General features: G+C 39.3%; 1 protein-coding gene across 1 annotated transcript in view; it reads right to left on the bottom strand.

Annotated features, from left to right (window-relative positions):
- Window positions 1-26,574, bottom strand: part of thsd7ba (thrombospondin, type I, domain containing 7Ba) — a gene marked incomplete at both ends in the record, with an annotated part of 150,573 nt that overhangs the window by 76,844 nt on the left and 47,155 nt on the right. Inside the window, 2 exons of the mRNA XM_080478203.1 lie at window positions 14,194-14,394; window positions 22,991-23,149. Of these exons, the coding sequence (XP_080334329.1) occupies window positions 14,194-14,394; window positions 22,991-23,149 (360 nt within the window). The remainder of the gene's footprint in view (window positions 1-14,193; window positions 14,395-22,990; window positions 23,150-26,574) is intronic.

Below are 26,574 nucleotides of genomic sequence, written 5' to 3'. Positions count from 1 at the left end.
ATCAGGCCAGTTCAGATACATAAAACCTCCAGGTGACGTTTGGAGGGTTTCAGTCTCATTTGTCATGTTTGCATGTTTTCCATGCGCTTGCACAGGTTTATCAGACACTCTTGTTTTATTTACAACCCAAACAAATGTCTTTTTGGGATATCTAGTCACTCTGACACCCGCTTGCCTCAGGAAAACAACCTGACCAGCGTTGCTAATCTCATCTCTCGGAGTGTAAATGTAGCTCTGAATCGCATGTTGCGTGTCATAAAATTACATCTTCAAATACAATCAATTCGTGACTAATTTCTAATTAAAAATGTTGTCACTGCTGACAGCTGTCACCCTTTCACGCGTCACGAGCGCTCCAAGAAAAGTGCATGTGGGAGATTGCGACGAAGCTGTGACTGTCTGGAAGGAGAAGTTGGCCAAATCTGTAACAAGCTATGGCTAACACTTCCTCTGCAAGCTGCCATCCAGCGCCTCGTAAATTCTGCAAAGCTGCGAAGCTCTCTGAGATCATGTCAAACTTTGATGAGCACTTACAATGGATAGCACATGAGATTAACAGTGCTTAATAATGTCAATTCTCAATTTCTTTGGTTACCTCAGACTAAGGAGAGCACAGAGCTTATTTAGGGGTGGTTTTGATTCGTTTTGTGCAAGTTATTAAGATTATATTAAAATTAGTACTTTATTATGGTTAAATAACTAGTTACTGGGAAAAGCCACTTGGAATTCTTTCTGATTGTAAAACACATTGTTTTAATATTATTGTTTTTTTGCTGTGACACATTGCGGGACTTTCAACATTTTGTGGGTCATTAGTTGAAAGTCAGATGACGGAGCACACCTTGGTACGTTATGATATTTTTTGTACATTGTGTTATTTTCAATTGTAAGCACTCTGCTGGATGTGTTGAGGGGAGACAGCCTGGGACACGGTTTTGCTGTACGACAAAAATAAACTTCAACCAACTTGAAAAATAGGAACTGTCATATTCATTTCATGAGGTTAATCACTCCATAGTGTGTTTATGCTATGGAAACAAGTGGCGTTAGAGTAACTTGTTACTCAAAAATGGGTTATTTCCAACAATTTTATTTATTTTTTAAATCTTGATACAAATTAAATATGGTCATTTGACTACAATACTGTTATTTTATTCAAACAAAAAACACACTGAAATGGTCTTGATTCTGTTTATAATAGTACAATGTTGTGAATGCACAATATTTTCTGATACTTTGAGGAAAATTGTTTTTGCAGAGATGCATGAGGTACAACAACAATTTTTGAATAGGCATACAATTTGAGTTGATTGAATTTAGGGTCATCTCACTGCTATTCCAAACTTGTATTTACAACTATACTTCAGCAGCCATGTGTTAAGAAATTCATAAACGTTCCCAGTTACATTGTAGAAGTACATCAAACATATTGTTTTTTTCCCCCCTTTCATGGCACGCCATGATTCAGGCTTTCTTTTGGTAAACTTGATTTGAAGACATTGTATTTTTTTGCTTTGCACTACTGCGGCTTTGCCAAAATTTCCTCTGAGGTCAGAGAGAGAAATAAAGTGAGAGAGATCAATTTCAGGAACAGGAATGCCATCCTGATGTCAAAACAATGCCAGCAGCAGCTGAGGCATCGTTTTCAGATACACACTCACACTCAGCAGTATCATTAACTTGGTTGAACTCTGCCACTACATCATGGAATATGGTTTAACAATAACAACCCCAGGGCAGATTTGTCATCAATTTGTCTTTCCCCCCCCCCCCCCCTCCCTTTCATTGCAAATACCCTTGATGCAGAGGGAGGCAGTAAACCTACAGAGAGCAAACCACAGTATCGCCTCATCAGACAGATGTGAAAGACTCCCTTGGGGAGTCTGAAAACCCTCTTGCCCATAAAGTTAAAGTATCACAGATCTCCAGCCATCAGAGTAACTGGTGTGTATACAACAGGAGACAATAGCCTGCTTGGAATAATGGGAAAGACCTGCAGGCTACTGTATTGGATGCGTTGTTCTTTTCATTATTCTGTAAGTGGCCATAAAAAAGGGAAAATTTACCAGCTCTGAATAATAACAACAATGTTAATGTTGATAATAACTATAATAATGGCTTTATAGGAGAACTGAAGGTGTGTATGTAAAAGTACAGAGAAAAACAACCCTAAGGGAGCAGGACTATATTTTCCAGAATCACAACATGTATCTTTAAATGCACCAAACCAAGCAAAGCTTGAAAGGCTGCAGCACATGAATAGAAATTGCACTGATATTTAGCATAATTGTTTTGAATTGGCTGTAAGATTTTAAGCTGTGTGGGAATTCATTGTCTTGGTTAACCACGGCTCCCATCCAGGTAATTATTTCAAGTGTGCATGCTTTAAACAGCATGAACACAAAATGAAACTGGATTCCTGTCAATCCACCTCAGCGGCCCACACTGAGAGCAACAGGCTCCAAAATGAGACCTATAATGTGTCAATGGGCAATGAGATACAGCAAGACAATGCATAAAAATGCCGAACAGCAAAGTACAATGTGGTTTGTTTTTTTTAAATCTGAAGTTGAGGGAACATTTATAACTTCAGTTTTCTTTTACAGAAATGGCAGAAGAATAACTGCTTTTCCATTTTGAGTCGCTTTTTTAAAAACATGAGCTTCAGCTGGATTTCCATGTCATTCTCCATGATTTTTAATTCATAAAGTTCAAAGACGAAACAGGCACATGACTAGATATTATATTTCACCCACTGTGAACACACTCTGGTTTTCTAACATGGTCAATTGCGCCTGCTAAACAATGCCGTTTGTAGGGTTTTTAGGTTTGAGAAAAATGTATTGCTCAACAGAATGCACAGCAATTCACTACACTTTCCACTACTTAGTGAATGAAAGTTCACCTATCATGCAGCAAATCACATCGTCTAACTTATGACATTATGACACGTTTTGAGCCAGAAATTGTAATTGAAATCCAAACCTTAGAAACAAACATTTAAAAACAGTACAAAACACAAGAATAAGATTTCCTGCAAAATACAGGAGGCTCCAGGCTGACCTATTGCTAAAGATATTTATTTTTTCGATCCTCAAACAATGGGAAAAGCAGTAAATATTCAACAATAGTTCTGTTTAAAAATCACAAAGGGGAAAAAAAAAAGAGTTTTTTGCAAACAAAACCTAACAAAAGACTTGGGAAGCTTTATCAACATTGCCTTAGGAGAACTGACACAACATATATCTATAGTCATAATTTGCGTGTGTGAATGTGCATGTATGAAACTGCTTTTGGGGGGGTGGGCACTTTGCAAATAAATGGCTGCCCTCTGGGTCCTTTTGCATTATTAATATGTGGATCTGTAGTTGGGTTCTTATTCAGATATAATATCACTGCCACCTGCATGCAATTTCAGCATAATTTCTATTCAGCTCACCCACCAACCAATTAATCTTCTTCATTGTTATTATTCTGGTGGATATTGAAAAAAAGAATAGAAAAGAAAAGCCTTGCTTCTTTGCTTAAATGCTAAAAATCCCATCCACTCTGTGGAGACAGCGTTTTAAGGCAGAGCTAGGGGGCAAAAGCAATAAGGTAAATTGGACAAAATCGCTGTGAACATTAAAGTGTGCTCCAACAAACTACCCTGGGTCACTAATTATTGGTTTTACTACATTCACATATCAAACGTGAAACTTCAAAATGTTATTTGCACTAATAGCACAAAGTTTAGTGCTGCTTTACCGAGTTCCTCTGCACCTAAATACTGCTGACCGGATGAGCCGGGAGCCCGGTTGATGGGAGCCACACCGAATCGCGATCATTGTCATGTTCAGAAATGTCAAAGTGTTTATTGGGCCAGGAAGGCAAGCTGGCATGCGTCTGCGAGGAGTTAAATCTGTCATGTCGGCTGTCAATCCCACATATACTCAGTATATCTTGCCCTGTGCCCAATAGTAACTGTGGTGTGAATGGCCAGAGTGCAGGAAGCTCAAGCTGTAGAAGCTGTCAAAATATCTCAACACTCCAGCGCTTGTTTTGGGGAGTTTATCAGCATATAAAGTAATTCTACTGTCTATATTGCACCTCTAATGCACATCTAAGTTTGTCTGAAAAAGGGTTAGCAAATGAAACTGCTTAGGTTTGCTAAGAATTGTTTAACATTTTAACAGCATAATAATTTGAATTAACCTGTAAATCTGACAAAGTCAATCACTGCAATTCATTCATTTTATAGTTTGTATTCACATTACTCAAAGTTCCATAATCTATTTACTAATGAAAGATTACCGGTATACGAGTAAAAAAAACACTTTAGTAAAAATGCCAATTAAACTTAGTAAATTAAATACCAACTTATCACCAATGTCTTTTTTAAGGCGTCACTAAATTATTGTTGTTGTTAGTCAGAGTGGATACACTTTCCTGATCATTAGCAATCACACAGATCATCGTCGAGAATTTGTTTCAGTCAAAGTCTTCTTCTCCATTAAAAAAAGTACAAAAATTAATATAAAAAAAAAAAAACAAACACAAAAATTGCCTGACCTATACATAGACACCAACAAGATTTTCAATTCACACGTTCATCTTGAAAGAACACCAGTAGTCTTGTCATCTAACAAGTATTAAATACTGATGTAATCTCATCACTGAAATTCATCAATTCGAGCAGCTTCAACAACTGCTGCCGTCAGCAGCTTTGGATATTTCTATTGGATAGTTACTGACTCGCCCTCCAATTGGATAATACAAGTAATGAGTTAGATTTAAAAATGCTAAGAACTGAAAGTGCAAATACTTTGTTCAAACGTGGGAAGTAAAAATATTAAGAAAATGATACTCAATAATTAATTGCAGTAAAAAAGTTCAAATATTGAGGAGCAGGAAAAATCATACATATAATAGTTTATTGTGTCTATATTGACCATTCTAAATATATACAGGGCCTCTAGAAAGTGTAAGAGAGTATTGTTTGTAGTGATAGTTTGAACACATTTTGGTGGCTATAAAAGAGGAACCTTCAACCCTTCTGACCGATAGAACAGCCTCGGTTCAGACATGTTCTTTCTTTGTCTCTTAAGGTCATCCTACAGCATCTCCATTGAATGCTGGTCTGAGCTGGGACTGGCCTGGTATAAATACTGGATTTGCTTGGAATAAAATATTTACTCACCTGTTTGAGGCTGTTACTTTCAGTGGAAGGTTTTCCCCCAGAGTATTGTGGAGTGTCATAGTGTTCTTCAGCAAAGCTTTGGCGTTTTTATTTTGCTGCAACTACTGTTGCAGGCGTGATTCTACCAGGAACATATACTATCTCATAGTTTTGACCTGTGATTAGTGTATGTTATTTGTGTGAACCGCCTCCACTAATTTCTTCCCCTCATATGTATTTTCTGGATTTTATGACTCCGGAGTTTTCTTAGCAAAGTCTGACTTCCAGGAAGGGTCGTCACAGCTCTAAATCACCTCCACAGATAAAGAATCTGTGGACTTCAGAGTGTATTTATCATTATAGCTTAACGGGCAACAGTTCTAGTGAAGCTCAATCTCAAGATGTTTGAGTGTTGGAAAAAAGAAAACAACAAAGAAAACATTACACTTAAAATAGACGTTCCCGTTAGAGCAGGCAGGTTATTCAGTGCTCTCATATATCATAGGCTATATATCAAGTATATAACCCTGATATAATATTGATCATACTTGGAAGCTTCAGAAATTCCATTATCATGACGTTATAGACAAAATAACTGAGCTTCTGAGGAGGCGGGGTATAACTGGAATAAGTGGACTTTGAAATAGTCCTTTAACAACAACTGTCATTGGGGAAAATACGGTTGAGCATTCAGCTAAAACCGACTACTTAACATGGCGCAACATAGCAGGAGAGTTTCACTGTTGGTGCATGAGGGTTGAGACTTTTGGTTGACAAGAAACTTTAATTGCTCTGAAAGGGACTTCAATTTCGTTCTCCACATAAGGCAGAGTAGGTGTAAATCCTCCCGTACCCCCCAGCAAATCGTGCCTTGGATATATTGCATATTAAACCGCATATAGACAGTAAGATTTCCTGTGTTGTTATGGAGGTTACACTCTGGGCTTCACATACAGTCAGAATTGTGATGGGAGACTGAAGATGACAGGTGAGGAGGAGAAGAATCACAAGACAACTGTGCCTCTGTCCAGTGTTGCACTAGTATGGATGCATTTCCTCTGGAAAAGTAACAGTATTTTCTCATAGGTAGAGCCCCCTGGATCATCCCTTTGACTGAGCCTCAAAATGCCCTTGAACACCTCTGCACCGCTCAATTCCATTTCATCCATACCCAAGTGGTTTTAGGAATTACCTCGTACAGTGTATTCGTGAAGCAATATGACCTGACATTTAGGTGATAGGGGATGTTTTCTGATTGCTTGAGCAGCCATGGATAATCATTTAACCCTCCATCAGATAAACTTCGCTGGGAAAGTGCACTTTCTTTGCTTTCTCGATCTATATAAGCACAGACCTTCCTCAGACAACTTCATCTGTCTTTCAGGCATGAAATAGGGAGCTGTTGTATGCTGGGAAATTGGAAACAAAATGCTTACTCAATTGGAGAATAAAGTGGAGAAAATACTGCAGATCTCAGGGGCATCTGTCACTTCACTGAAGTTGTCCATCTTAAACGGTGCCTGCCACTTCAAAAACCTCCTTTTTTCATTAGAGGAGAGTGAAAATATCCAACATGTTGACAACAATTACCTTTGTGATGACGATTTGGGATTTCATTTGATTTAATTTCATTTCAACTATAGAAAAGCCTAAGCAGTGACTTTAGAGCGCATAGAGTGACCTTGACTGGACGGTCAGCAAGGTTATCCGCCACAAAACCCTGGCTTTTCATGTGTGTATGACAACGAGCAGCCAGTTGCGAATACGAATATGTGGGACTGAACAAAATCAGAGACAGATTTCACTTCGGATCACACTGGATTGGTGGTCAATCGGTCAAACCTTTTTTTAGTTGCTTCTGTCTTGCGGTGAATGTGTGAATGTTGTGCAACAGTTTTGAGAGACTTCTTGACCACATATATATATACGGTCCTCTACCCACTTCAGCAAAGTGCTTTGTTCTGAGAATTCAAGCAAAATGTGGCTCATAAAAAAAGTGCAGAAGCTCCTCGATGAAGACCAGACTGACTTTCTGGAGGCTCGTTCCTCGTTTCTCACACTCTCTAATTCACAGAAACTGAATTGAGAAAGGTTAGAGACATCCGCAAGGACTTTCAGGCCATTTCACAAAAAGATGGTATAAATGGCACTCTTGCAAGGAAATTTTTGAACACCTGCAAATATTTCAAGGTATTTTGGAAACTTGCTGCCTGGTGAGAAGAGAGCCTTAGCGAGAATCCTCTTTTAAGTATTGTGCGCGGCATTACAAGGTAAAATGTGACCAACTTGTTCTCCAACATCATCGTTAAAATTCACCGCACTGCAAACCTTTTAAAGTCTGAATATAACAACTGATGTGAACCTGATTAAGTATGAGAAGAAAGACTTTCGTTGCGGAGCCAAGTAATAGAACTTCAACTGGAAATGAAAGAGACAAAACAGGTAAAAGCCATTTATATTAATGAGGGTAGAAACTTCTGCTTACAATGGGGACCCTGTGACACAAGACCAGGGCAATAGGCACTGGCTGAGTGACTGTCTGACTTCGAGAGATCCAATTAAAAATGTCTTTCATCGAACAATGACCCAGTGTAAGCCAAGATGACGGTGAGTGTAGACCGGTTTGTTTTTTGCGTTCACTTATTATCCATAAATAACTCCTCTGTACTCCCTCGCCTGACATCACAACGGAAATGTGAGAGCTCCTTAAGATCAACACGGTCTCTGTACGCACAGACAGCTGGGTCAGCTGACGCACTTCACTGATTACAAGATAAGCTGCATCTACTGGAAAAATAAAAGTATGTGCATCTACAAACACCACAGTCGGTTTACTTTTTTATGACAGCATATCAGAATCAAGTAAACAATTCTTTCGTCTCTGCTGATGTGTCGCTCCAGCCTCCCTGTTCCCTCCATCGGCTGTGCCTGTCTCACCCTGTCAGAGCAGAAGTGATTGAAACGAGGCAGCAGTGGATATGTGGCTATGTATGCAGGTATTCCCCACAGTCACTCTAAACATTCATGCTGCAACAGCTCCAGGACCCCCACTGCTCTCTCCACAGAACTGTGGATGTACTGTAAAATACAAGCGGAAACTTTTTTCACACTCACACCTCGGGAACAAAGAGATGTTGCAGATCATGCCAATAACAATCCATCTCCAGGGCTCTGACTGGTAAGCAGGGTGTGATTAGGAGAGGTGCCTTCCAGGATGGTTGGGTGGGAAGAAAACTAGCTGACAAAATCAGATCAAAAAGCAGTAAGTACAGGGCACCTTTAATTAAAGCTTTAATTACATCTTAATGTTTTAGTAAAAAATTCATGTAACAAGGTAATGCTAGGAAAGTGAAATCCAAGACCACAATAAATGTTTCAGGTGCATCGATAGGAAAGACTTTTGCCAGTCCTTTCAAAGTATCTAGGACCCCGAAGCAAATGGCATCCATCACCAATGGATCAGTAATTGACATTGATGATGTGAGAATACAGGAAGCATTCAACCAAAATTTACTAACTGACGTGAAGCAAACAATACGTGACATCAGCGCAAGTGTAAATGTTCATGAGTGAAAATACATTTCAATCATTTATTTTAATCTATGAGTTCAGCAAGAAAAAAAATATTCCCTTATATAATGACAGTCAAGCAATTTGTTTCTAAAAGTAATATGCTAATATACAGATACTGCCCCTGTTTTACCAAGTTCGTTTGAGTTACCATAGCAACACACCTCCAGTGGCCCAGGCCCATTATTCAATTACATGGGGCCTATAGAGGGCGCTGACGCTAATGTGAATTCAGCCGATTTCTGTCATTTCAGCAGGAGTCTGTGTTTCACTGTTCATTTTCTCCATTCATGATGAGGGACATTAAATAAGAGGAGCGTAGGAGGCTAGGTGAAGCTATAGTAAGGCTTCAATTCAACAGCGTACTGAATCCACTTTGTTCCCATCAGGGTTTCTCTATTTTTGATTGTTACATCTTAGAAAATGAAGCAACAGACTCTGAATGGACGGCGACCTTAAAGACGTTCAGGATACAAAAATACTGTTTGAAAAAAAAAAGAAAGCGAAAAGAGAACTTCTCCATCATTGTTCCATAGCTGAGGGACGGAGCTTGAATATGCAGACAGGCCGAGAATTAGCAGCTGATTTTTCCAAGGTCGACTAAATTTATATGTTAAGTATAACAGCAAAATATTTGAAGAAATTCATCTCTAGAGAAAAACCCTGACCATGATAAAAGAGGGTCATTGACATGTTTGCATAAAAATGATATTCTGCACTGACCCAACTTGCTCCAACTATATGTGTGAAATAGCTACTATTCTGTAAATCATGTAATTAAAGACCCATCATAGCATCGGTGCTTGGCTTGACCTTGACTACATGAAGTTAACAAAAAACTAAAATGATCCATATTCAAAAGTATGAAAAAAAGTAACCATAGGATTTTGAGGTGTGTTCACAAGGAAATGGGAAAAGGTTGTTTTATTTCCACTGGAAGAAAATATGCATTTAAGTTTTGTCTAACTGTGAGTTTCCTACTGGGAAATTTTGAGTTTCGGAAAGCTCGCAGAAGCTGGTATGACATGACTTAACGTGATGCTTTTTCTTCATATTCATGGACATACGTTACAACACTCCTACTAACCACTTTGTTGAAATACACTTTTTTGTAACTATAAAGCTTATGACAATATGCTGTATAGTTATAATAATGTTGTAGAGCAAATGTGCAGGAATGGAGTGTGAACTTAAAGGGATTTTGACCTTCTCAACTGGTGACCATCACGGTCCCCAGCTGTGAGAACTCAACATTACTGTGAAGTTCCCAGGGAGAATGTGGGTTGATGGGTATTTATTTCTCACCTCTGACCTCCTCTGTGCTCGGCCTGGCCTTCCAGCTGGAAACAAGTTGACAGCGAAGCCATTAAAGGGTCTCGTGTTCAGAAAGGGACAGCGGGTGGAAGACCACTGCTGGTGCATCAGATTTGATTGATGAGAAGTAAATATCCGCTAAGCTCAGTAAAAATGTGCTCAGCTGGGTTTTACCTCACCTGCTGTTTTAAATTGGCTACAAAAGCAAATTGGCCACCACTGTTCTTCCTGCCATTGCTTCCTACTTGCTTTATTATTATTATTATTATTATGCTAAGCCCTAGCCAGTGCTGGAATGCTATTTGACATCATCGCAGCGCTACACAAGCTAAATGCCTACTGATAATAAAACGTGGAGGTCATATCCACCTGTTATGTTGACTTTGTAATTGTATGGATGAAATGTTTGTATTAATTCATTTATATTTGTGGTTATTTAATTTGTTCAATTTTCTCTCAAATATAAAATAATTGTTTGCAGTTATTAGATGCAAGCAGGCATTGTTCCACTGAATATTTTTCCTGTTATGCAGTGAGCACGTTTTGATTTTCAGGCAGTTATTGCAAAGGATATGCACAATGCATATTGTGCGATTAAAATTTTTAGCCGAAATCATCTTATATACTGTATAAAGAGAATGAGGAGAATAATTGCAAAACGTGTGGCAAGTGATGTACCGAATGTTTACAAGAATATCTTACTAAAACATAGTACATGACAATACATTGCCTAGCTGGTGAGGCTGCTGCCAGTTAATCAGCTTCACTGGAGGAACGAGTCAAGGCCAGCCTACTTTCACACCAAAACCCCCCCCAACAAGCTGCTATAGATTAAATTTTTACTCGTGAACCAGTCCCTCTTGATTGCCCCAAGGTGTGAATGTGTGTGTGTAGATGTTTATCTCTTTGTTTGACTGGCGACCAACTCCGTCCTACCCTCCCTTTGCCCATAGGCCGCTGGCATCAGCTCTGGCACCCTGCAACCTCCCAGTGGACAGGGCAGTACAGAACACGAATGGATTCTAACAACAAATAATGTAATAATGATCAATAAGTTAATACCTGCCAATGATGTTTTGGTCATTTTCAATATAATAACTCACATACTTGCCATTACTGTAATAGCATATTTGAGTCATTACCATAATGGCATTTTGCCAATCCTGGTATTACATGATTGAAGTAGCATTAAACAAAATGTTTTTTAACTGCATAACTGCAGGCAATACTATAATAATACATAAATAAGGCTGCATTTCCTGAAAATAAAAGCTATTTGTTTTAAGTGTTTTGCAGTTTGCTTAATAGAAATGGGTATAAAGAATGGAATAGTTGACTAATTCATTCATTGAGGAAACAAACACAGCTACTCTCTCAATCACAGTTGTAAAATCATTTTATTATTTTATATCATTATTGTTAAGTTATTATGTGATTACCTTTATTACATTCAGAATGGCCAAAATTGATATGTCATTGGCAGTTATTACATTATTGCCCATTAGTACATGCAAGACAACATTTTGCTTTTATCCAATCTTATAGGTCAATAGGTGTTTAATGATCCTTCTCCACCTGGAAAGACCATAAATTTCCACAGGCTTTAATACAGCTGCTCCACAAGTAGCATCACGCTTGGTCTTTCTTCGTGTTAAAAAGTCATAGTTTGATTTTCATCATTTCATTAGGTGTGAACTTGTTAATCGCAGGTTACATTAATGTACAGTAAATGACCCAAACAGTGATGGGAAGAAAATGAGTAAAGCGATGAGAACTCCTGTTAAGGCTGGAAGTTTGCATCACTTAACAACTTGGCTGTGACTTGGCTGTGATTGTGAGTGAAAATATCCCAACATGCTTTCACGGTAAAGCCTGATAAGCCAATTAAGGCAGCAACAGTGACCAACTTGTCAACTTTCCGTAACAGTAAATACACCACATATAATTTCATAAGCCTATTTCCTCAAACCCGACAAAGCACCCAGTCCTAGCTGTCCTGTCAAAACTCATTAGACTCTACCGTTGGCTAATATATTTGGACCCACCACTGCCTTCCTGATAAACATACACATGATCCATTGTGACAGAATAATAAAACAGAGACAAAAAAGGGTGCAATTAGGTTTATAATCTATGGAGATGAGCAATTAATGCCTAGCAGGAAGCTGTGATTCTGATTTTTAATCAGGCCAGTGTTTTCTGTGCCTATAAACCTGATGATGGTCCCTGATGAATAATGCATGCTTCGTTAACACTGATGTTCCTATCGCCCAACATGATGATATGGCTGAGCCCAACGGATCACATTATACCTGGCAGTTCATGTCCTGTAGTGCAACGGAAAGCACCACCGAGTTCCAGACTACAGTTGTGTTGGCTTTACGGTGATGAATTTTGTTGCTGCCCATAGTTTGGTTGAAATATATATTAATGAAAAAGTATTACCGTGTATATTTTCTGTACGGAAGGTGGAAGGAGCACAGCCTCATTAAACAATCATTGAGGCTCGACAGCATGACTGACAACAACCCGAGTGTACTGGTGCACCTTTTCGGAAAACTTGAGCAAGTTGGTTTCTTCCGAGACGCCTGGATTAGTGACCGTTCAAGTCTGTTTTGCTGCTCAGTGCTTCACTCATGCACGCACTTATGATACTGATTCCACTAATAACACACACATCATTTCTGTTTCTCTCAGATGAGGAGGTCATAACGTGTGAAGAGTTGAGATGATGAAGAGATGAGTCCCCCCCACACAAATAGTGATTCACAGTGAAACCACCCTGAACTCTCACATGTTTTGTCTCACAAGTATCAAATTATGGTTGTAGCGGACTTTTCAATGTATTTCATGTAATAAAACATGATTGTTAACAGCTTTAGCGAAAAGGGTCTAACTTCTTATGCTAGTTTAAATGGGGGTTTTTTAAATTCTAAATGTCTGGAAAGTCCTTTTCTGTAATCTTTAACTGATTTATTTAAAAATAAAGTTCGAATTTTTTTAATCTGTGTTCTTCCCAAAAAAGGAAAAAAATACCCAGAACAAATCAGACTTGGAAAAAGCTTCCCTCTGACCCCCAGATTGTTCCTGTTCCTGCAGCAACCCAAAGCTTTCATCTGTTTCCCAACAGAGGCCTGATCTATACCCTGTCATAAATTATTCTTAGTTTCCTAATATAGTCACATTACATTTTCCCGTGTGTGAGGATTTATCTTTTTTGCCATGCCTATGCAGCCAGGATTATGACAGATATAAGTCTATAATAATATAATCACAACTGTGATATAAATGTGTTTCCCACTCTTGATGCTGAGCCAATGCCCTGTGTGTTTTTCAGATGTGTTGTGCCTCAAGACTCTTAAATTAAAGCCATAAATTGTTGTCAGACTTCCAGAGGTTGATGATAACCCTTTGACTTGAACCAGTGAAGGGAGCAGTGGTGCTTCTGAAAGCATACCGTGCAGTGGCTCTCCCGGGACCATGGTTGGAAAGCACCGACTTTACTGCCACCGAGTATGATTATCTAAAACTGCTGAAGAAACAATTTCATGAAGCGGAAGTTATGTTTATTTGTTATTTTGCCAACCATGAGATCAGAAGCTAAAGAGATGTGTGAAACTCCAGCCAGGCACCGGTTCGCTCTGCAGAGGGTAAAGGTGGGAATCACAAGGGAAAAAACTCGCTTGACTCTATAGAACAAAATCTCATTTTGCCAACAAGAACCTCTTGAAATGCCAACTAACACACTCTTTCTTTTTCAACAAAACGTGAACTGCGAAAGTGACAATAATTGTATTGATATCCTCTTACGGTCTGATCAGATTTCATGCCGTCAGAGTGGCCCAGGTCAATTTTGACCAAATCCAAGAACTCCCCCATAATCAGTGTGAAAGTTTGAACCACAGAAATATCTGGATATATGAATAGAATATCTCACATTAATAAGCAGATGATTAACCCTTAATAAATAGTGTGGCGAGCATAGAGACACTCACTTATTGGAAACACAAGATAACATAATACAAATACAAGTAAGCATCTTCCCCAATTGTCAGTATACAGTACAGTAAAAACAGAATTAAAAAAACAAGTGCCAGACATTTCTGATTTCATAAAAGCTTTGTGTTAATGAGGGAAATCTGTGATCTTACCTTCAGCGCTCACGCAGGTAATATTGTGGACTGCAGATCCAGGACCACATGAACTTTCATTGGGGATGCATCCTCCTTCTTGTTGGATCTGCCAGAGGTAGCAGGAAGGATCCTCACAGGGGATGAACTCCGTCAGATGAGGGCAAGTCCCCAGAGTACTATCGCTCTGCCACATCACGTCTCTTCTCCTCTGTCTGAAGCCTGATGGAACAGGAAAGGTTGTCAGAGAAAACACACTGTCATTTCTACATGAAGCAAAAAGCATATCGCGGTACCCTCTCAGGGCCGTCTATACTTTAAAATAATACAAACAATCTTGCCTGCAAATATGATGGACGAAGTAGTCGTGGCTGTATACTTTAATGCATATAGTTTACTATCACCATATCTTATCCAAAGATTACATGTTTCGTAAATTTTAGGTATCATTTCGATGTAAAGGTAGGAACTGAAATCAAGAATGAAAAAAGGCATAAAAGCACCTGTTTGTTCTGCTCGTGTTTGCCGGTGCCAAGAACACAATCTTTTCTCCACAGATTAAGCGTATAGCTGTGTCATAATTCTCTTTCAGCATAATGATGAAATCACACACAACATTCATCAGGAGTTTTATTTAATTAACAGTTTTGCGCAATATTTTTTTAAGAATCTAGCTCAAGTGAGATATCCTGTAAAGGGGAGCAAGTGCTAAATCTAAACTATTAAGCTTATTTCCAGTACAAGGAGCTCGGCTCAGTGTGCACCAAGATGTTTCTACCAGATCCCATGAGCGCTATAGGTTGTGAGGTGAGAACTTGGGCTTTCCATAACCCTGACACCAGTCACTGCTATTGCTTTCCTGAACCATCCTTTTCATAAATACTGACACTGCACACTGGGACTACACCCTACAAGAGCTGTAGTTTGGAGATGCGCTGACTCAGTCGTCTAACAATCACCAATAATCTTGTCAAACTTGCTCCAACTGTTTTGTTTGTCAATTTTTGTAATGCGTCAATTTTAAGAAAATGCATCTATATTTCCTGCCGAATATATCTCACCTGACACAAAAGAGACAGGTGAAGTCTTACATAATTCACCCTTCAGTGTTCATAATGTTATGGCTGATTATCAAACGCATGCCGCTCAATCCCTTTGAATCACTTTGAGATGTTTTTATTTTTTCATGCTTCCTTTGGTGAGTAAATCATTACACCGGTAAGTTTAAGATGCTGTCCATGGCTCATTGCCGTAAATAGTCTTTAAGAAAAGATCCAAATGTAACCCAGCGTTGCATCAAAACCAAACTCACTTCACCATATCGTAATAGATCCCACACTGCTCTATGCCCAGGGGAAGTGTAGGAAGTAATGAGTGAAGTGTCATAGCAAAGGAGAAAGTGTGTTACAAAAATGTGACTGAGTAGGGTCAAGTTGAAGTAGCTGTGTAGTTTTGTTCACTGACACCTGCCTGTCCAATTACTGAGTCTCACTTTCTTGTTGCCACTGCTGCTGTTTCTGTCACTAAACTGGGGTCCTCTGCCTGAGTTATATTGACTCCTCACTGGCACATACTGAAATAAAAAGAAGCAAAATAGTGCAGACCCTCTGTGGCTGCCACTCCGAATGATCTCAGTTGCTTGGCACTGTAGTTCAGTATTAGTATTTGCGACACTCATTACTGAATATTTTGATCATCTACTTGAAAGTTTCACTGGCATCTCAGGATCATGATTGAACATTTGGAGACTTGCTTTGTGCTTAATTTTAAAGGGGCATCATTGAAGTGCTTGCAGCCCAAGGAAAAACATATGAAAAAGGAAATCATTTCTCCATGGTGTCAACTTAGTGTACCTTTAGCTCAAAACGTTGCCATTTTTTTCACCGAGTGACAAACCAACTAGGAAAAATCTCAGTGGTCAGTCAGAAACTATGAATGTCCAGGACGCATGGTCACTCAATCGTCTGAACATTTCCGGTACTCCTCTGGCCCATCAAACCTAATTTAAAAACCTAATTTAAATGACAGGCGGTCATCCAGCAGCAGAAATCGAATAATGACCGCTTCATTTCAATCAGACCTGCTGCAACAGGTAGACATGTAAATCCACACAGAGCCAACAGTACTGGTCTAAAATGTCACGTTTACTGAAAATAACCACCAGAGGATGCAGATCTTTGCATCATCAAAAGCAAATATTTCACTCTTGCAGAATGACAATTGTAATATTGCTGCTCTTCCATAGCAAGCCAATTCTCTAAAAACAAAAATTGGAAATTTTACCCCACAAAGCCTTAAATGTTTAGATATTCACTTTGTTTTAGTAAATTAAAACATCCTTTTATTAACTCATGCTGTTTTCTCCCGTTTCTAGTATAATTTCAATAAACCCTTAACGAGGGATATATCCTCACAATAACTCAGTCATCCTCAAAGCAGCATGAAATCTTTCCAACTGTACATATGATATATGATATCAGCCTGTATCCACAGTCCCCATTCAGCTTCAGCAGGATTGAATAAACCATATCCTTGTAAAAGCTGTCTGTCAATCCACAGAGTTTTTAACATCCACTGGCATCCAGATTGTAGAGCATCTTCTTCCCATTAACTGATGTAATTTAAGATGAACTTAATGAGAGAATTAATCATGACAGCTTAGTTGATTCACTGTAATGTTTCACTGTAATACCACAACAATATAGCTGTGGAGGTTACGGAAACCTAACTGATAGAGACAATAAGAGGTAACCAAAGAATTATTACCAATTAACAGGTTGTGATTTTTGTCCCTCAATACGTTCACTATATCATATAACTTAGATACCTACCATCTACACAGTGTTGGAAGAGTTACAAACATCTTAATGTTTCGGTTTAAAAAAAAAATGGTAGTGATTGAAAAACAAATGTGAGCAACTTAGTAGTACAATGCTCACGTCATTCAATTTGAGAGGAGGGCACGATGTGAGATCTGAATGTCAGAAAGTTTTAATGAAATTGTTTCAAAAATAACATCCAGTTGTGTTGTTTTTGGTTGCCAAACATAATTTGTTACTGCCGTGATAAAGATAAAATCACATGATCAGAAGTAAGCTTTACTATTCTCTTTCTGTATTTTTCAGAAATAACACTTTCTCAGATGAACAGAATTACCTCTGCGAGTTTTAGATTACCTCTTGTATTAAATTTTACAATCACAAAACATCACTGAGTGCCATTAGTAAATACAGATGAACACAAATCGGTGCTATGCTTGAGGAGTAATCCCCCACTGAATGGCATCTCACAACACGGGACGACCACATTACCTCGTGTCGTCTCTAAGGAATGTATTTTCTGCTCAGTTTCCCTCATAGATCATGGAAGTGCGTTTGATCACGAGTGCCATTTCTCAAATCGGGTATGTCCTTTCACTCTTCCTGCTGCCGTAGCATGGCTGTGACAATAAAACACTTGGAAGACGATTTACACAGTCATTAGCAGATTGTCTAATAACATGACAAACATTTTGACATAGTAATTATCAATAAACCAGTTACCTAATCACCGGTAATTACCTAATTGCTCCACGTTTTGATTCATAACCTCAGTTCCAAACTATCGATTGGCTCAAAGCTGGATTGTTCATAAAATATCAATTTCTTCATAAAAAGGTCTTCGCTGACTGGACACCTCATGGTCTAATCTATAGAATCTATTGACTGCCGAGCTCTTTCAATTGCCCAACAGAAAAATGCTTGTGTATACATAAAGTTGTAGGATAAAATGCTATTTCAGAGCGCCAGCGCTGCCCTCGGTAAATGTCTACGACTCTCGTACGGGAGCAGGTTTTCTTTTTGAGCTATATTCATTTTATCGTGGCTGTGACACTTGCCGGAAAGGTCCCACAATTCTTTCCCTCCACAGGTGGGACTGTCAAACCCCTGGATGCCCACTCGGCAAATTACATCCCCCAACCATCTATCGGTGTGAGGCGCCAGTTCAGAGGCCCGATCCTCGCGATGCTGCCCGACTGAGCTCTTGAAGAGCAGAGACTGTGGATCGATTGCAGTATTGCCCAAAGCACTTACTGCTGCTCACATCTAAACCACAAAAAAACAATTTAGCCGGGCATGCCCCCATGGATATTAATAATTGAAAGGTTTCTTGGTCATACCAGGTTTATTTCGGGGAAACAAGGACCAACCAGTGATTTTCAGCACACAGCTGATCAGAAACGCACCTCCCTCCAGCTCTGAGACTTCAAGTCGAGGCATTACTAAAAAGCTATCCAGTAACCTCCCGTGTTCTATTCATTTCCCTATATAGCTGCAAAATGTGATAGGCCAAGATAACGTGGAAAATGTGAAGATGTGAGAAGCACATAAAGCCACTGCACAGGCAATTTAAATTTGTAATTTTTCATAGAGCAAAGCGGGGCCTACATAAGCGCCTTGGCTGGTTGCATCTACCTGAAAACTGGGATCCCGCGGGCCCTTCAGTTAGAGACGGATCACAGTTTATTCTGATGTTGTGAAACATAAAGGCTAAGTGCACGCTCAATAGCAGAAAGAAATTCTCTGCAGCTCAAGGGCTACAGGCAAACGACTTGGATCATAACAATACCCTGCTACTCAATAACTGTTCATTGCATTGCTGGCAAGCCAGTGCGCTGAGAACGACTTTGTATTGGTTTCATGCTCTGAAACCTCTGCTGTGCGCTCCCTGTCTTTATGAATGCCATCAAAAGACATAGTGCCACCAGAGAGACCTGTGCAAAACAGCAGATGCTATGTTTTCCACTCCTTGAGATGTATTAATGACACTGTCTGTGTGAGTAGCCGGCTCATCCCGTGGAGATCCAGTGCTGAGAGTGTGGGCACTGACCTGAACAATCCACACTTCAGTCGCTCCCCGGGGCGCTTTCATGCACATTTACTCACGGCGGGGACGAGGTCACGCTGCCCTTTTAGCGCGGCGCTAACACACTCGCGGCTCCAGCAATGCCAGCGCAATGACAGACTGAAACACACACTCTACGCACAGTGCCTGGCCTCTCTACAGCAGTCAGATATGACATGCTTTCACCTGTGCGGAGAGAGAAGAACATCGAAGCAGCAAGGGTGTGTTGCAGAGCTGCAGACACCTCCTCCTGAAAACACACACACATGCGCACACACACACACACACGCACGCACACACACGCACACACCGACAGGAAGCATCTCATCTGCTGATATTCCTTTCACCCTCCTGGGAGCAGGGAGCTGAACTTCTCTGAAGTGCTCCCTTTCTGTCTTCCATCTGCTGTGCTCTATGCATTTCTTTCCCATCTTCCACATTTCTCCTCGGCCCGCTTATCAACAAACAATTTAAGATTCAAACATACACTGCCTCACTCCCCTGCTTTGACAACGTTGCTCTCTTACACTGACATTTTCCCACTTAGCCTCTGTCAGGCACAACGCCTCAATTCACATTTAAATTTCAGCAATGCCAAAGCAATATAAGATTTACGGTAGGTGCAGCTCTCAATTCAAAACCTCTGCATGGGTAACAGCTTTCAGGTAAGTGCAAACTCCCCAGCTGACCATACTGGGAGCACTCCGCTCAAAGGCAACAACTGCTGTGAGCAGCTGATTGTAACTCAACGCAGTTAATTGTTTTGGACTGAGCGCTCCTGGTCTCACCGCTGGCCCATCTGTGCAAATATTTATTTGAATGGTAAATCACATCAGTTTGTTAGGTAGCTATCAGTGGTTTCTTTTTTTTAAATTATCTGTGGCCATCCCTCTCTCATGTCCATCTGTCAAACAACACCTTGCTCAGGGACATGGTTGAAACACAGAGGATAAAACATATGGCAAATAAAAAAAAAAAAATTTGAATCCACTTTGCTTGTTATCTAGTTTGATATACCTTTTTCTCAGCAGCAACTGTGACAACTACAGTCCCAAGAAGTGTGAGGATATTCTAATCTCGCAATTTAAGCCACATGTATTTTACTCATTGAAGTTTTTAGCTATACTCATCTATCTACTTGACTTGTTTTGTTATATAATATATATATATTCAAGTGTGCAAATGTGGGAGTTTTTTCCTTTTGATACTTTTCTCAATCATTTGTGGATGGATGGATGGATGGATGGATGGATGGATGGATGGATGGATGGATGGATGGATGGATGGATGGATGGATGGATGGATGGATGGGAAATGAATACCATTAAATCTGCCCAAATAAATACTGCTGCAGTATTTTTCATATTGATCAAATGACAAAATCTGGTACGTTTGCATATCGTTTGCACAACTTAACGTATTCATAAACATGTTTAGACCCTCACAGGATTTGGCGTTGTTGAGGAAAGAAAAGTCTTGTTTCAATGTGGTCATCCAGAAATGTCCAGAGGGGCACAATAGGAAGCACACAGGAAACATTTTCAAACACACTTTTCCCTTTTTATTTGTATATCCATGGTTTGTTCCTATTTTGTTAAGACTAACAATTTCTTTGTTTTTTTTGTGTCTTCTCTGAGGTGAGATGTGAGTACGTAGGAGCATTCAAACCACAATTGGGAAATGATCCTAGTTTTCCAAGCCTCAGGTTGTTGTGAGAAACATTAGATTTCAATTTGTTAACTGATAAAAAAAAAGAAAGAATATGAAGGGATCTGAATTAACAACGGAATTATTCTTAACATTTTATGTATGCGTGCCTCTGCTGCATATATTTTCCTTAGAATTTTGATGGTGGGCTGAAAAAAAAAAAAAGCATTGCTTCTGCCCAAACCCTTTTTTGGTTGTGTTCTTGAAGGGAATATGTAATTGTTGAATGTAAACAACCAAAATAAAACTAAAAATGTAATTTAATTTACCTACTCCTGTGTGTCAGAGTCATTCAACACAGCATCAACTGTGCTGATAATCTCTAGTGTGCTTCATATTGAACATAAAGTGAGAGTCAGCACAGCAATTTGGGAGTACATTTTAGTAGCTGTTAATATTTGAGGAATTCCCTTTTCTTCCATTAAAAGGAAATGTGAAAATAGTTAAGAGACGTGGGGTTCAAATTCTTGATTTATGTCCATTGATCAAGATTTTGTTTGAGTCATCTTAAATAACTCTGACACATAAGCATGAATATTGATATGTCTAAAATCAAGTGATGCATCCCTCAAAGGTTGCATATGAAGATCAATGACATTAGTCCGTGCCAATTCCACAGCTCTTTGAATGGCAGCCTACAAATGTGTTCCAAGACAATGGAGGATACAAAAAGGTGTACTTATTCACATATCTCAAGATTTATAGCTTCAACTTGAAGACCAACTTGATTTACAAAATATTTCTTGGTTTCTCAGTCCTGCTCAAACTGCATTCATGGACAAAACACCTGAAATGAGCTGGCGAGCAGGAAATATTCAAAAGTCAGTATTCGCTTTCAGCCCAATTAAATTACAAACAAAGCAAATCACAAATACACCAGAATGTGTGGAAGTTTTGTTGAGCTGAATAAAGTAACTCAAGCTGCTCAAGAAACAGCGTCACCAAAAGGAAAAGCATCGCGGTCGCCTCCGGCTTCATTTTCAATTCTTCAACATCATTATGGTTGCCAGGCGACCAGTGTGCCACTTCTCATTGTACCTGTGGGACCAGAAATGCCCCGTAGACCATTTACTTTGCACCACCTGTCCCCTGAAGGCCGTATAAATTCCACATATTCTCAAACTGATTCTGATGGTTTGGAGTATTTACAGACTGTGCTGTGTGTAAAAAAACAGAAACAATCTGGTTTACAGTTGTGTTTTTTTTTATTCAAATGACTATTGGAGCTGTTTACTCTTCTTGGGGATTCGCCAACAACAGCTGGATGTGTGTTCAAGTTGTCACCATTATAAAAACAGAACTTAACTGACTTAAGAAACAATAAAACAGTAGAATAGCAGCGATAAAGGGCTTCAACTATTTAAGAGAGGTGCTCGGCGCAACACAATTGTCTCACATGCCAAATGTATTTACACCCAAATGAACACCCATGGGTGTGCTGGTCTCAAAAAAGGTGCATAAAAGGCACATCGGTGCCACATCACTGTCATGATGCAGCAAACTGACGAACAAAACCTGCGCTTAAGTGAAGGCCAAGTGTTTTTTTTGTCTTTTAAAGAAACAATATTAAGACAGTGGCTCCATGTCTTCACAAGTGAGTGGACACTAGACATACGCTATATAAACATCTGGGATAATATCGACTGACGATTATTTTCTCGGGTTATGGAAATTTGAAAACATACTTTCAAAAAGTAAAACTGAAAATTAAAAAAAAAAATTTAATTGAATAAATTAGAACTGCCACTGTGTCTAAAGACATTGAAAAAAATACAAAAAAAAAATGTCTTAACCCTGCAATTTTCTAGGGTCCACATACAGCTGGTTTTGAAAATGAGTGATGAGATGATAGCAGAAATTAGCTCAACCTCTTCGGCTGACAAGCCTCATTCGATCCCTATGATTGGTTACATTAATGCACACGGTAATGCACATGGAACCATCCACTTAAGACAGTGTGCATTCACACTGGTACATTTTATGAATAAAACGTACAGTGGTCTTTGCATGTGAATGAGGGTAAAGGCTTACACTAGAATACAATTCATCAGATAAACCTCACGGTCCTCCTAGTGTACTTCTGGCAGTTCACAACAGGAACTTATTCATCACGTGTTACTTTTTACAACAGTTGTTGAACAAATTCATTTCCAAATGAAATATCACATGGAAAATCCTTCACAAGCCAAAGCTTGTTCACTTTTATGTCCAATTAACTCCACCATACCTTTCTTCCCCTGTGGCTCCTTGCAGTTGTCGTGTAGGCAGGCACCCCAGGGTGACCACTTGGAGAGCAAGCACTGGTGCTGGCAGGGAACAGAGCAGTGCTGCACAGCCGAGGGCGGCTCTTCACCATCACACAGTCTGGCATTCACAGGCCTGGACACTGAACAAACAGAGGAAACACAGGAAGGGATAAACCCAGCTCAAGTCAAGACACAAACAGGTAGTGTGTGTACACGCATGTTTGCGTGCACATTTCCCGCCAAGTAAAAGGTTTTCTGGCCGAAAAACATCTGAAATGTAGCACAAAGACAAATGGCCCCACAGTGACACGATGTTGTATTAATATTGAACCAGTCAGTAAAGACTAGTACAAATCTGCATTTGATTTTTTTTTTTTAACTATTCCTCTGCTATTTGTGTTTTTAATAAGCATTCAATACATAAGGTGGATTTTGGAGTTTCACGAAAGTCGATCGCCTTAAGTATTATTTTGGTATCAGTAGCAGTAGTAGTATAGTAGTAATGGTATTATTACTGTCATACTATTTTACAAGTTTAAAATATAACGGGCTTCAGCAAAGCTTATTTTGGAGCATAACAGGTAAACACCCGAAGAAAAATTGTCATCTTGTCAGGCTCAGGATAATGTCAAATGGAGGGCTCAACAGGGAGATATTAAGTTAAGACACGGTATAACCAATTCTGCTAAGCATGGCTGACATCCTCTGAGGATCGCAGACAGCTCAGCCACCTGTAATGGGCTCTGACATTAGTATCTCACGCAGAATGAGGGGGTACTTTTTGCCCGTCCACATTGCGGGGATTGATTCAATCTAATATTCCATTTTGATGCACCTCAGCACATCATTGAGAGGCAAATTTCCATTTAAATGAGAGTCCATAGAGAAATTCAGTAAATGTCCACCGTGCATTTTGTCCGGTAACCAAAAGTAATTTATATGGTGTTTGATCTGCTTTGTAAAATTAGATGCTTGCTTAAACACATTGATGAAGTGCAGCACAGATTTCTCTGCTTTGTGCCCTGAATAGTTTTATTTTTGTGTGTGAGTGAGTGAGTGCATATGTCGCAGTGTTGTGATACGCACAGGCACACAGCAGTAGGAATTGTATTTCACTTTACCGAGTGGCTGTCCATATTATATGCATTGTAGTTGCATCTGTTTTTATTAGCAGAAGCGGCGGCTTTCACGTTTTGGTAAACACCGCATTTTGGGTATTGATCTCTGTCCTTTACACTCATCGGTTCAAAGAGCTTCCTTCATTGATATTCTGTACACGGCTTACATATTCACTGTCCAAGTACACTTCTGACACAAGTACACTTCTGATACACCTCTGCTACAAAACTGAAGCCACCCAGGACTCATGTAAGAAAATATGGATGGAGATAAAACTCCTCTTATTATTCAAGAAATGGTTATGTTTATGAGGCAGGAAACACTGTGATTTGCAAATGAGAATCTTATAGTTGACAGCCATTAAAAACTACCCACTGCGCTTAATTAAAAAGATAAATGAAATACTTAGTATGCATGTGCACCTCCTTTTTTTTCCTTTTTTGCTTGTGATTTATTTGACTCAAACTTTAATTTTGTTTAATGAGATTTTTTATTTATTTTTTTATTTTTTAAGAAGTTTAACTTTTTGGGAGTTCACAAACACACACCAACACCGTGTAATGATGCCACAGACATGTTGCATTGGGTAGGCTTGTGCAATCAGTCCCAAAGAGGCAGAGTTTTACACACATGAAGAGTGACGCCCGAGATGTTATAGTGTAGAGCTTATGATCACAACTTTACTGGGAGAAATGCCTTTAACCCTATAAAAAAAAAAAAGCTCAACTTGCATCAAAAATGGCATCCGATGTCTAATTTGTGGCAAATCAAACATGCAAATTGTATGATGTGCTGCAGCTGAAAAACAATGACAAGGCTAATATTAAAGAGTCACACTGTAAAGTCTGGATCAAGATGTGAGTTTGTTTTGTTTGTTTATTGTCTATGCATCGGGTTCAACTTGGGCTGAATGCCAAGGGCAGAGCAATAAAAACACAACAGCCAGTGCCCTCCTTAATGCCTGGTTAAGAGCTGCAAGTAAACATGTTCTGCCATAATAAAGTCTTACTAATCAGCAGAGCTGATTAGATTCAAGGGTGCGCAGAGGGACATGACATCAGAAACTAAATTTAAATCAATCAGCACATATTAAATAATTGATTATTTTTCAAGCATTATTGCTGTTGTATACATGTTATGGTGAGGAGCAGGGAAAGATCCTTTGAACATGCAAAGATAGGAAACATCAATCACTTTTATACTCATCAATTTCATCACTTGCACATTTGACGCAGCAATCGAATGGTAGTGAGAAAACAACAGGTTTTCATTCACGCTATTCAGGCGCATGTGGTCTGCAAACAACGTTGAAGTGGGATTGTCCTGAATATAAATGTGAGGATGCAAGGTTTCCCGACAGAGCAACATCGTCATTGTCTCACTGCTTCAACTTGACTCTGTTTTCCAGTTTAGTGGATCCTGATGCCGCAGAATGGCTGCACACACTTCCATTGCTCCATAGCTCAGTTGAGATATTCACATTTCCATTGTAGGAGTTTTTGATACTGGACTGACTCCCTCTTGTATTGTGTGAGATTGTGTGTTAAGACTTTCTTTGACTTTCTAAGACTGGCCTTTCTATCAAAGTCACTACAAAGGTTTTCAGCAGTTGCAGTGGCTCCTTTAGGCAACTGGATTAGAAAACCCAGTCTTCACTCTTCATGCAGTTGCATTTGGACACCCACCCTCTTTCTTTTCACCTGATGTTTTTTTTTTTTTTCCCTTTCACTTATTCGGACCGCTTTTGGTTGTCACTGATAACTACAAATACATAAGAAAACGTGTTGTTTTGTGAGTTACATGTCCTCCAGTCATTGCAAACGAATCCTTGTCAAACTCGCTCAGATTTTTTTCCACTTCTCCTGACTCCAAGACATGATCTTCAAGACCGAAGTGCTCATTCACTGCATAATACAACCTCTTCTTGACAGGTGCCACTGAAGCGAGAACATCCATGTTATTCACTTTAACTGAGACTGATTTTGTTATAATGGAGGACTGGTAATGTACCTTTTATACAGTTCAACTAACCACGCTGTAAATTTCGCTCTTTCAGATCATAGCTAACCAACCTTTAACAGTTGCCTCATCCTATATTTTTCTCAACACATGTCATTTCAATATAGCTCTTTGAAAAAGACGAAAAATTCAACAGTCACGCTGGAGTAATATGAGCTCCTTACCAAGGCTATTTATTATCACAATCTTTTCACCACAATCACACAATGGGCACCTTTCTTGTTTTTGAACGAGTGTATTACCTTTCTTATTCTCTGATTTTATTCTTCCTTTTTAAATTACTTTCTGAACATTTGCCACCTGTCTAACATTTTCATTACCGCTTGTTTGTCTGCATATTGAAGAACAACACAGTCGTAATTCACAGTTTGAGGAATAGTTGAGTATTACCCAGTGCTCCAAAAAAAACTAAAAATATCCCCTTTCA

Source organism: Lipophrys pholis, assembly GCF_963383615.2.
Source record: "Lipophrys pholis genome assembly, chromosome: 13".
In the NCBI taxonomy this organism is placed as follows: domain Eukaryota; kingdom Metazoa; phylum Chordata; class Actinopteri; order Blenniiformes; family Blenniidae; genus Lipophrys; species Lipophrys pholis.
This window is presented reverse-complemented; position numbering and strand designations above follow the sequence as displayed.